This window comes from Sander lucioperca, chromosome 12 (genome assembly GCF_008315115.2).
Source record: "Sander lucioperca isolate FBNREF2018 chromosome 12, SLUC_FBN_1.2, whole genome shotgun sequence".
NCBI classification, from domain to species: Eukaryota; Metazoa; Chordata; class Actinopteri; order Perciformes; family Percidae; genus Sander; species Sander lucioperca.
The window spans coordinates 26,643,311-26,656,312 of record NC_050184.1 but is presented as its reverse complement, the minus strand read 5'-3'; the positions used below and the strand labels follow the sequence as shown (position 1 = coordinate 26,656,312).

General features: G+C 39.6%; 1 protein-coding gene across 7 annotated transcripts in view; it reads right to left on the bottom strand.

Annotated features, from left to right (window-relative positions):
• The window catches only part of LOC116062029 (glutamate receptor-interacting protein 2-like), a 31,876-nt gene that overhangs the window by 6,682 nt on the left and 12,192 nt on the right, over positions 1–13,002 (bottom strand). For 6 of the 7 annotated variants that reach the window (XM_031316472.2, XM_031316473.2, XM_036008144.1 and 3 more), the window contains exons 10-20: positions 11,554–11,682; positions 11,144–11,305; positions 9,709–9,895; positions 4,471–4,616; positions 4,294–4,374; positions 3,890–3,953; positions 3,402–3,547; positions 2,527–2,671; positions 2,126–2,265; positions 1,254–1,436; positions 1,011–1,170 (exon numbers count right to left, since the gene is read on the bottom strand). In XM_031316472.2, the coding sequence (XP_031172332.1) occupies positions 1,011–1,170; positions 1,254–1,436; positions 2,126–2,265; positions 2,527–2,671; positions 3,402–3,547; positions 3,890–3,953; positions 4,294–4,374; positions 4,471–4,616; positions 9,709–9,895; positions 11,144–11,305; positions 11,554–11,682 (1,543 nt within the window). Of the gene's footprint in view, positions 1–76; positions 366–1,010; positions 1,171–1,253; positions 1,437–2,125; positions 2,266–2,526; positions 2,672–3,401; positions 3,548–3,889; positions 3,954–4,293; positions 4,375–4,470; positions 4,617–9,708; positions 9,896–11,143; positions 11,306–11,553; positions 11,683–13,002 lie in introns of those variants that run through there. The other variant, XM_031316476.2, reaches the window with a different exon arrangement.

The following is a 13,002-nucleotide window of genomic DNA, read 5'->3' as shown; positions in this document are numbered from 1 at the left end:
TTGGGCTGCTTGCTGGAGAATCCCTTTGAAAATCTCTCTGGACCAAATTGATTGAGTTTACTGTAAAATTCTCTCACTTCTGGCAAACGCTGAGGAGTCCGCTAGATTAGTTAAAGCCTTTAAAAGGGTCAATTTTACAAAAGTAACGTTGCCCCCCACAAAAAAGCAGAAAATTGAAAACATGTGACACAAAAGTTCAGAAAAAAAAAGTCAAGCGTGAAGAGACAGATAAGGCTGATGCATCCTTGGGCGCTTTAGGTGTTTTTTGTTTTTGTTGTGGACAAGGGGTGACAGAAAAAGATGCATCTATGTGAAACACCAAAGAGGTCGTGGGCAGTTAGTAAAGCAGATGAGAGAGAGAATACCTGAGAAAGAAGAAAAAAGGGACAGTTTTGGAAAAGCACAAACCATGAAAGCATACAAACACAAAATGAAAAAAAAAAACTAATTCAGACAGTGCAGCTTGTTTTAGTCAATGAAGCCAAAAAGGGAAACCACAGAACCTCTAATTTATACACAGTGGTGGAAAAGTACTCGGATCCTTTACTTAGGTAGAAGTATCAATGCAACAATGTAAAAAATGTTTGGACTGTTCTCTAATAAATGCTTTAATACTGAAATATAGGATACATTCACCTCTTTAAGCATCAAACTCTTATTTGAATGAAACAAGGTGAGAGGTGAAATTTGTCTTTGCCAACAACTTATAGACATCTGAAACATGACAAGGGCACTGCCAAGAAGGCACTGCTTAGTTTTTGTCAATGGGTCACAACCAAAAAGGTTGGGGACCACTGGTTTAATCTTTAAAATGTGTTGTATTGTGTTGTTACATGGATGTTATATTATCTGTTAATTAAGATTTCTGTAAAATATCAATCTGTAAATTTTAATCTGTAACACAACTAGTAACTATATTCCTCAAATATATGTGGTGGAGTAAAAATGTAAATATTTCCCTCTGAAATGTGGCGAAGAAAACAAGGAAAATGCAAGCCCTGTGCACTTACCCAGGTATCTTGTCCCACTCATCCTCAGTGAACCTCCCATCATACAGCGCTGCGTGGTGGACTATGCCTGCAGAGCTGGAACTGGTTTGGCTCCTGTGCTTTGTGCGTCGCCAGTCATTTGGATTGAGCAATATATCGGATGCTTTGTGAAGATATGTCCCTGAAAAAAAATCCACTGACCGAATTAGAGGCAAGACAGACAAATTGGTCATTTATAAACAGCAAGCATTCAGTGGACCTCACCTTGGCTACCATAGCCTGCGTCAAACCCTGAGCTATCCCAGGAGCTCATTGCAGAGTCTATACTGGGCAGAGTGGCTGAGTAGACCTCGGAGTGTTTACTGGTCTTCTGGGAGTCTGTCAGGTCATCCTCTGTGTCACTTAAAAACCCAGCTTCTCTGTCCAGAGGCCATCGGCCATCAGATTCTGGGAATGAACAATGAGTCAAATAACTTTGTCTATTCTCAAAAATCAAACATAAAACATCACTTTCTCGGCCTTTAAGCCTCGGAAAAGGCTAAAACCAACGCACATTTTCAAAGCATATTAAAACTCACTTTTATTGATTTTACACCCTTATTTTTTGTGGTTTGTACACTTTGTCTCTTTGTTTTATCTTGTCTTTCCCTTCTCCTGTAAAGCACTGTGAAACTTTTTGAAAAGCACTATACAAATAAGGTTTGCTTTCTTGCTGTAAGATCAACAGGAGAATGACGTACGATCAGCGAAGGGAATGTATAACTGAACATTGGCTCAACAGGGATGCTTCTTCCACAGGAGAATGGACAAGGATTACCTAACTAAAGAATAAAACTATTTGAAAAAAATAAGAAATAATGTTTTAGGCCTATGAAACAAACTAAATGAAATGTGAAAAGTGAATGTTTATGTTGTCATAATGCAACTCTGTTATTATAAATCTAACCTATCTACTCAGCTTTTATTTATCTATTTGTCTTTGCTTGTTTGTGTTTCGTTTCATTTTCTTTTTAAATGTTTGTTTTTGTCTCAATTCTGCAACTGTATTTGTAAGATCATTTTTGCAAGCCACTATGATTCTACAAAAGGAAATAAGTAGCAAAAAAAACAAAACAAAACAAAAAGAAAAAACATACGGTCAGCCTTTTTTTTTATCTTGAGGGTGACGGACTCCCCGGCCATCTGCAGAAGATGGATAGCCTCGCTCAGTGGCTTTCCTTTCAGACTGACTCCGTTGATGGCCAGGACACGGTCCCCTATATGAATGGCCCCAGTCCTGCAGGGTTAGGAGAGCAGAGGAGACAGAGATACCAGAGTATACCAGACAGTACCGACAGACGGGCCAGGAAGCCTGTCAGGCTGCCAGTGCGCTGACTGGAACGGAAACAAAGAGGCTTCTTGTTATAGAAAAAGACGAGTCAGACATTGTTTATTGACTTAATGTTTATTCTATTAAAAAAAAGTGTTTCCAAAGGGGAACGCAACAGATTTGACTAGTCTCAGTTTATATTTAGCCCCCGACCTGTCGTTCTCTCACCTCTCTGCCAGGCCTTTCTTAGTGAGGCCAGAAATGACGATGGGGTCAAAGGGCTCCTCTGTGCCAGAGATCGTGATGCCCAGTGGTCCGTTATATCTCTTCAGCTCAACTGTGTAGATTATAGAGCCTGACATCTCCAACTCATCTACAGCACATGGGGGAAAGAGTAGATGCCATGCATAATAAGATTATGTAGACATTATAAACCCTGTGAAGATAGAATACCTTTATGATAAAATATGTTAAATAAAAAAGTTTGTGCAAACGGACAAATAATAGGAGCTTTTTAACCTAACAGACCATTACCTCCTTTATTTGTCATTTTACTGCGTTTGAATAATGTAATGTATTTTATACTGTGGTGGAAGACGTTTTCACATCCTTTACATTTAAGTACCAATATAACCGTTTATAAATACTCAACTACATCTAGTAAACTACATTAGTTCACTGCTTCCAGGTTTTGATATTATCTATATCTATGATATTTAACATAATATTTTTTTTTTTTACTTTTTTTAGGCCTCTTGGCAGGTATTTACATGAAGACATTGGAGAAGTTTAAAAGGGGAAATCTTTCTTTGGTGGGACTGCTAATAGCTTATAGAAATTCAAAACAATTGAAGTGGCCTCATCTAGATTCTGCTTTTTTGTAAGGGGGCATTTTATCATATGTTTTCGCATAAAATATTAATCTGAAGAATTTACTCTAAATTTTACTGTAATAGAGTTAAAGTATAAAGTTGCATCAAATTGAAATACTCAAATTAAGTAACTAAACATTGTACTTAAGTAAATTAGTAAATGTGCTTTGTTACTTTCCACCACTGCTTTTATACAGAATGCATGTTAGGTGTTTTAAGGGATTAATGTACCAATGTTGTCCTCATCTTTCTGGATTCGGAGTTTGACCATGTCCTCGGCCTGCTGCAGGACATGCATGGCGTCCTCCATGGTGCAGTTCTCCAGACGCACACTGTCGATGGCCAGTAGCCGGTCTCCAGGCTCCAGAGTGCCTGTTCTACCGGACACAAAAGCAAGAGGATCACAACTTTCACCTGGGACCAGCAAGCTGCTCCTCCTGACTCAGTATGAGAATCCTATTAGCGTTAGTGTCTCTGTGGGATCCTCGGGGGTCACTGTAACCTCACCCTCAACCTTATCAACATTGAGCCCTTCTGAATGTAGCTGCTCTGCCCTACTGATCCAGTTTTGATAGCTCAATCCAATTAAGCTCGTTTTACACAGTGGATTCTCAAAACAATTGTATTTTGTTCATGAAAAGATGATAGGACTTAGTGCTGCGAGAGCAATACAATGTTCAGCAGTAATATTATGAGCTGTGTGTGATGATGGGACATACCTGTGTGCTATGCTTCCCTTTCTGATGTCAGAGATGATGAGGGGCTTGCCAGGTTTCTTACTTGCTGGTAAAACAGAAGAAACATTAAAGTGATTTTTATTTTAGGATGTATGATATGAGGATAACCCCATTTTGAAATCACTCAACTTCCTTTTCTTTTTGTTGCACTGAACATACTCTGCTTCCTGTTTCTGTTTATTCAGAGGACAAAGAGTAATGATGAAGCTGGTACAGGCCTGTATTATTCGTCGGTAATGAGGTATTTACCCTTGTGGTTTTGCAAGCCTGAGTTTTATGGAACACAGAACATGGATTCAAAAGAGATTAACGGTGTGCCGGTCTGCGGAGTATTATTAAGCTACACTGCCCCCTGTTGTTTATCTACAACACACTAACAAACTCACCACTGATGGTGATGCCCAGCTCCACTCCTCTCCTCTTGGGTAGTTTAACGTGGAAGGTGCCACTGCTGGGAACCACTGACTCTAATTGGAATTTAAAGTGAAGATACATGTAAGTAAGAAAGCACAAATATACTCAGAGATCTCACAATATAAGAATTTATCTTCACAATAGGATACCTGCAACGTCAAACTCAATCTCCACTGTGACCTTATTGGCCAGAGCAGAGTCTCTGAGCAGCTGATGGGCTTCCTCCAAAGTGCTATCTTCAGTTGGGATCCCATTAATGGACAACAGTCTGTCCCCAACCTGCAGCAGCCCACACCTTCACACAGAAGAAACACACAAAGAAGCCTTATAGTGGAAATAAAGCTCCTGTGAAAGACTGATATTTCCCCCTCTCAACAGTTAATATAGTAATAAAAAAAAAAGTAAATATAAATGTTTAGAAGAAATGTATATTGGGTGTAAATGTAACAGAATTATTAAAATAATCTTAAGGCAAGACACTACAGGCAAAAACATTGTTTTTTCATGCACTGGTCAATTTTATGTTGGGCTATTTTGCTTCCATTACCTGTCTTCTTTCAGACTAGTGGAAAGAAAACAACCAAAATACACGTCAAGGTGTTTATTTTACTACACTTTGTTTATTTGCGTCTGTAGATATCTCAATCCGCAGACTTTTTTATGGCTGTTCACAGTATTTTTTGATTTATTGAGTGATAAAAAGAAATTCCATTTGTAAAAACATTTGACTAATATGTCAACAGAATGAAAGAAGAATTTTGAACCTGGCTTCATCCAATATTCAGTTTTCGGTTTTGGAAATGTATGCAAATTAGCACATATTTAATAGGACAAAGCCTCATTTGCATAATTAAACAACATTTTAGAAAAATTGTTATACAAGCAATTATTGTCTTAATGTAAGTAATCAACTGGGGAAGTTTCATGGTGATATCTACTAGTTACAATTGATGCCCTATTCATCTGTAGTGTCTCCCCTTAAATAACTACTACTACTTGATCACATTTTAACTAGGGGTGCAACTAGCGATTATATTCAAATTATTGATTAATACTGTAGGTTGATCTTTTACCCAATCAAAAAGTGAAAAATTACCCTCACAATTTCACAGAGCCCAAGGTAATGTTTTCAACTTAGTTCGTTAAGCTTTATCATTCAGGAGGTCTCACTGAGGTCAAGATCTCTTTTACAAAAGAGACCTGAGAACAAATTACATACATATACACTCAGTTACATACATTTCTTCTAATACATAAGCCCTGCTATTTTGCAAGTTCTCCCACTTAGAAATCATGGAGGGGTCTCAAATTGTCATCGTAGGTGCATGTCCACTGTGAGAGACATAATCAAAAAAAAAAAAATCCAGAAATCACAATATGATTTTTTAACTATTTATTTGTATGATACAGCTGCAAATAAGTATTTGAACACCTGTCTATCAGCTAGAATTCTGACCCTCAAAGACCTGTTAGTCTGCCTTTAAAATGCCCACCTCCACTCCATTTATTATCCTAAATTAGATGCACCTGTTTGAGGACGTTAGCTGCATAAAGACACCTGTCCACCCCATACAATCAGTAAGAATCCAACTACTAACATGGCCAAGACCAAAGAGCTGTCCAAAGACACTAGAGACAAAATTGTACACCTCCACAAGGCTGGAAAGGGCTACGGGGAAATTGCCAAGCAGCTTGGTGAAAAAAGGTCCACTGTTGGAGCAATCATTAGAAAATGGAAGAAGCTAAACATGACTGTCAATCTCCCTCGGACTGGGGCTCCATGCAAGATCTCACCTCGTGGGGTCTCAATGATCTTAAGAAAGGTGAGAAATCAGCCCAGAACTACATGGGAGGAGCTGGTCAATGACCTGAAAAGAGCTGGGACCATGGGTCATGGTTTGAAATCATGCATGGCATGGAAGGTTCCCCTGCTTAAACCAGCACATGTCAAGGCCCGTCTTAAGTTTGCCAATGACCATTTGGATGATCCAGAGGAGTCATGGGAGAAAGTCATGTGGTCAGATGAGACCAAAATAGAACTTTTTGGTCATAATTCCACTAACCGTGTTTGGAGGAAGAAGAATGATGAGTACCATCCCAAGAACACCATCCCTACTATGAAGCATGGGGGTGGTAGCATCATGCTTTGGGGGTGTTTTTCTGCACATGGGACAGGGCGACTGCACTGTATTAAGGAGAGGATGACCGGGGCCATGTATTGCAAGATTTTGGGGAACAACCTCCTTCCCTCAGTTAGAGCATTGAAGATGGGTCGAGGCAGGGTCTTCCAACATGACAATGACCCGAAGCACACAGCCAGGATAACCAAGGAGTGGCTCTGTAAGAAGCATATCAAGGTTCTGGCGTGGCCTAGCCAGTCTCCAGACCTAAACCCAATAGAGAATCTTTGGAGGGAGCTCAAACTCCGTGTTTTTCAGCGACAGCCCAGAAACCTGACTGATCTAGAGAAGATCTGTGTGGAGGAGTGGGCCAAAATCCCTCCTGCAGTGCGTGCAAACCTGGTGAAAAACTACAGGAAACGTTTGACCTCTGTAATTGCAAACAAAGGCTACTGTACCAAATATTAACATTGATTTTCTCAGGTGTTCAAATACTTATTTGCAGCTGTATCATACAAATAAATAGTTAAAAAATCATACATTGTGATTTCTGGATTTTTTTTTTTAGATTATGTCTCTCACAGTGGACATGCACCTACGATGACAATTTCAGACCCCTCTATGATTTCTAAGTGGGAGAACTTGCAAAATAGCAGGGTGTTCAAATACTTATTTTCCTCACTGTATATATAGTGGACAAAATTAAAGAATCACCTGTCGGCATAAAGAAAGTTCTGACACACACACACACACACACACACACACACACACACACACACACACACACACACACACACACACACACACACACACACACACACACACACACACACACACACACACACACACACACACACACAGTAAGTTTAAGTAAACATATAAGCAGGTATAACTAACCTAAAGTGCTTCCTTGTTATGTCCAACCAACAGTTCAAAAACGTAAAGATATTAAATTATAATTGAATTGAAAAAAAATTAGGGCTGTCAGCATTAAGCAGGCAAAGCACTATTTTGGAGAGTGTTACTTGCCAACTGGGAATCCAAAAAAAATTACTACCACTCTTGCAAAATGGGTGGCAACTAACTGCAGACCTGTCAGCATCGTAGAAGACTTGGGTCTTAAAGACTACGGTTAGCATGTTCTGACCCGTCTTATACATTGCCGTCGAGGGGGACAGTAGTTTCACACATACACAGCCTGTACGACACGGAGAAAGCAGCCAAACTGGAACTGCTGCAAAGTGATGCAAGGTGATCACTGGATGTCAGTGAGTAATCAAAATTATTTAGGAGTTACTGCGCATTGACTCTAGATTCAAATGTGTGACTAGATTTACACATTTTTCTTTTGTTTACAGTAAATAAATAAATAATAAACAAATACAAATCTTAAAATCAAGCTCATAAAGTCACTTTCTTTGCATTCATTTGATTCCCAATCAAGATACACTGGTAAGAATTGCTTTCCATTGTTAATATGTACTTAAAAACAGTTCTGAAATGCAAAATAATAGAATTTGAATCATGTGATAAAACATGCGATTAAAAAATTTGGGTTTGACAGCCCAAAAAAAATGCATCAACTTCTCACATTTAAGTCGCTGGAGGCACCAAATGTTGGTCATTTTTTGCTTCGTAAATGATTTAAGATTAAAATTAGTTGATTAACTAATTTATTAATCCACTAATGCTCTGGCTATGCCCACACTAGTGTCAGCAAGGCTTTGTATTTCTGCTTTCAGTGAAAGGATTCTAAAGAGTGACACATTCATGTCACATAGGCTGAATGTTTAAAATGCCATCTATGAAATGATATGGCCTCTAGGCTCGACATAAACACACTGAACATTGACCTTACTTGAACTTGGAAAATCACCTCTGCAAAGCAAGCACTCATACAGAAAAAAGATCCCACATATCACACATTTAATCAGGCTCCTAATTGCAAACACTGAAGCACTGTCATCTGATATTAATTCACTAACTACCGCTGCTCATTAACCTTGTGTGGAGGCTTAGACACCAACATCACAGTCGGATGCTGTACTCCTGTCACTCCTGTCCAACTGCTGCTGGACTAATCGTGTTACAAGACCCAGGGGACGCGGCCCTGCAGTGCCGGCACAGACACTATCATTAATCTTGCAAGACAAGGACAGATACAACACACTGGCCTGATCAGAGTTGTGTTTTAATTAGACTGCAACATGCAGTCTTGATCAATACTACATACAGATCAATATAGGGCGTTTTTTTAAAAAAAACACTGGGTGCACCAATGCCTCATGTATAATGTGTGATAAATCTACTACTGGACATGACTACTCCTCGCAGCACATTCAAGACTAAAATAACTGTCATAAATTACTGAGAACATCTGTTGACCTTGTGGCATTTTGGGCTATATGACCTCCCTCACTAAGGAAATAAACTGTTACTATGCCAAGGGCTGACAAGCACTAAAGCTTCATTGGCTTGTGACTGACCCCTTAAAACAAAGCAATGTCTACTTACAACACATTTTTTACCAGTTATGTGTCGTTGTGACCATTTCAACAAAAGACTTTTTTCCCCCATGTCTTATTTGAATGTTTTTTTAAAAAGACGAAGAAAAACAAGCACAGTTGTGCTTTGAGCTAAATGCTAATGTCAGCATGCCACTGTAACATGCTGACGTTTTGCAGGTATCTTAGTTTTAACATTTGCTAATTAGCACTAAACACACAAGTACAGCTGCTGATGGAACGTCATTAGTTTTGATGTGATTTGGTCCTAAACTAGTGGACAAATGAAAATCTTTTTCACAATTCATCCTGAGGGGGTTTACAAATGTGTGAACCAAATTTCATGACAATCCATCCAATAGTTCTTGAGGCATTTTACTCAAAACCTGAAATTTTAACCTCATGGTTAACCAGACAGACCAACATTGCCATATATACAGTAGAGCCACACTGCTGTTGTTGCTAAGTCAAGATTAGATGAATGTCTGAAAAGAATAAGCATAACTTTACGTAGCAGATGTTTTTTCTGATTTTAATTATATTGTTACCCCTAATGTAGGGCAGGACCCCAAATTTGGGAACCACAACATTAGACAAATGCAGCTCTAATGTGCCTGCCTTGAGCTGAAATACTCATTGGGACAAAAGGTTAAAATTAGACTTTTTTTCACATTGTGACTGAATGATTAGCACTGGGGCCATCTAGTTCAAGGTGACTCAGTACATGATATTTGTTTACTCGTGAGGTGTCTCAGTGTGTTACCTCTCAGCTGGGCTGTCGGGCTCAATAAAGCGGATGACTGGGGGAGCAGACAGGGTTTCTGTGGCAAAGATACCGCCCTGCAGCTGGATCCCAAAACCTGTGAGTGGATCACCCCTCAGGATGACCTCGCTTGTTTCCACATGAAAAACCTGCCCCCCTGGGCCGACAGAACTGGACGCCAGAGAAACTGAGGGACAGGGGGGGAGGGAGGGAACACATCAGAGAAAGATATAAGTGTAGAAGTGGCAGATAAATGGAGCAAGAGAGGGATTATGGGAGACAAAACATGGAGGAGGGTAAGGGGATGAGACATGCACCCACAGAGACAACGGAGAGGGAATTAGTCACTTTTACAGTTTACGTCTGTCATGTTTACGTCAGTCAAAACTGTTCACACAGTGAGGGGGTGAAACAGGAGGGAAAGGTGTTTTAAAAGCGCTGCAAAACATGTTTAAAGGGTCAGTTCACCTAAATTACAATAAACAACCAAAAAACAGCAAAGCCGTATATATATATATATATATATATATATATATATATATATATATATATATATATAATATAATAATATTGACCATGCTGATGTTTAGCAGGTATAATGTTTACCATAGTGTTTACCATGTTACCATCCAATTTAAGTGTTAGCATAGCAACATTTGCTAATTTCCATGCAACACAAAGTACAGCTGAGGCTAAGGGAAATAGTTCTGCAGGTTATTTTGTCATAAACCAAAATATTGGACACAAGGGGTTAAGTGATCAATGATTCACAAATGTCACAGAGAACTTCTTTTTTACTGAACAAATAGTCTCTATAAAAACTGTTGATTCTGACAGTGATGGTGAAGTCTGTGGATTATCTTCATTTATCTCTTTTCTTTTTAGTTTATTGATGTGACCATTAGATATATAGCCTATATACACCTACAAGTCTGAATGTTTGCAAAGCCAGATGAAGGCCATTCTTAGAATGAATGAACCAACACCAGTTTGATTGATAGTCCCTGCAGTGCAAAAGGAAAATCATGATTTAGGAAAATAAATAAAAATGGATATCTGTTTTTGCAAATAAACCCTTCATATCAAACTGCCAAAAAAGTAATAAAAAGGTGTTTGAATTACAGAGATGTCTGGAGAGACATGTTCAATGCTGTGAACATCACAGACAAATCCCTTTGACTTTCATTATATGAAGTTGGAGGCAGAAATCTTATTGACATACAGTCAGTTGCCAGTTTATTATTAGGTGCATCGAGCTAAAAGTAATGCAGTCACACAACACATACAGAGAGGCGTTTGTTATTTAGCCTATACTCTCATTGATATAAATGGGATGGACAAAATAATACAATTAATTTGGTTAATTTGGTTGAACCAACCCTTTAGTGTGGTAAAACTAAAAAGAAAAAAGGAAGAGGCAGGCGGATGGTCATACGTGAGCTCTTATGGTCCTTCTTCCTGTTCCTCCTCTTGCCCGTCAAGCTGCGGGGGCTGGTGGGAGCTATCGAAGGGATGGGACAGGGCAGCGTGTTGCTTCCCTGGCTGCTAAAGCCTGAGGTGGCTGTGGAGGAAGGGGAGAAGCCACCACTCACCAGAGCTGAAAGGAGACATAGCACTACACATATCAAAAGGCTGGTACAGTTAGATAAAACCACATCACCATGACATTGTATTCATGTCCACAGCTGCAGCACACGCTCATCGTGGGAACATGCACCAAAATAACGAACTGTGGTAACAGTGTTGGAGTAAACCTCTTGGAAAAGATTGAAGAAAAAGTGCTGAAGCAAAGCCTCCTGCTATGGTGTCTTGCCAGCAGCAGTGCTGTCACAATTGATAACTTACATTTGCAGTGGTCCTGCTGGTTGTGTGGGTGGCTTGGGCTACTCCATGTCTTGCCGTGGCTGGCATGTGGGGGGTGGCAGTAGTTGCTGCTTTGGTCCCAGTGATGATGGTTGCTCTTCTGCACTTTAACTGCAGCAATACGGAGGCAAACACATCCATTTGAGAAGCCTGAACCAGCTCCACTCCTCTGTTGTGCACATTTCTAAATTCTACCCATGAAATCCCACTTTCATTCCCATGTCTACATTTGTAACACACCACACAGTGCCTGGAGGATAATTTGGAGCAGAGTAATTGATATTTAATGTTGTCGTCATGGTACACTAGATTAAATCCTGTGGTTTAATGTATTTTGACGAGCATCTGACAAATCAGTTAGACACACAGAGCTCAACTGGCTGAATGGGAAGTGGTGGACTAAAAATAAAAATATCTTACTTTTACTAGCAAGCTTCCAAAAAGCTAAGTGCAAACTGGAGATCATTTTTATAATTTAATTTTCAAAAGAGCCAGATGGTGCAAAAAGAGCCTGAGTAAGTTGACCGCTGGTCATAATGTTGTTGTGTTCAGCAGGAAGGGATACTGGCTGTTAGGAGGCATGTGGCTTGACCTTGATTGAGCACACCTGAAAACTTGATTGTTGATGATGCAGGGTGTCTGTTTCTGCACCTGATTGGCAGACAGTTTGGTCTAAATGTGTTTTAACTTAATCGTATGTGATTTATATTCATGTGGTTTTCATTTAGCAATTCTGTTGACTTTTCCCGCTTTGAACGAAATGGAGAGCACGGATTGTTAATTCTGAAAGGCATCTTATCCCCTCATGTCAAACAGAGTGCATTCAGTCACACAGTATCTGTGAAGCATTCAAAGGGAAACAACTGACCTCCTGTATGACACACACCTCGATAATTAATGTTCCTTTACATATTCATGCAACTAAAATTGTCACAGAGTGTTACATGTGACAGTAATCCAGGCTGCTTCATTTGCAAGGGTATAATCTCTAACAATTTGCCCACATGGATGGGGGATTTGCTAGAAACATGGATGACTGCTGTAGCGCCTGGGATGTTTTTCATGTTCAGGGAACCTGGTTAAATCCAACTGTGTTGGCTATGTAATCAGAATACAAGCAGGAGAACCCACAGCCCTTTTCGGAGAACAAGTTTCTATCTGACTCAATCAAACCTGTGAAGCTTTGGCTCTGACAGCTTATGTTAAGCTCACCTAGGGGAAGCTCTCCAAGATATGGTGTTTTCGATTGAGGCTGGTAGAAAGAAACATTAACTCCTAATCTCTTAGTGGCCGTATCAGTCTTATTAAATCCCCGGAGGAGATTAGACAAATTGCATCTTATAATCATGCCTTATCCTGGGGGGAAAAGAAGCTGTGAAAATATCGTTTTACCATAACGTCATGGTGCCTTTTTCAAGAAGTGAATACTTA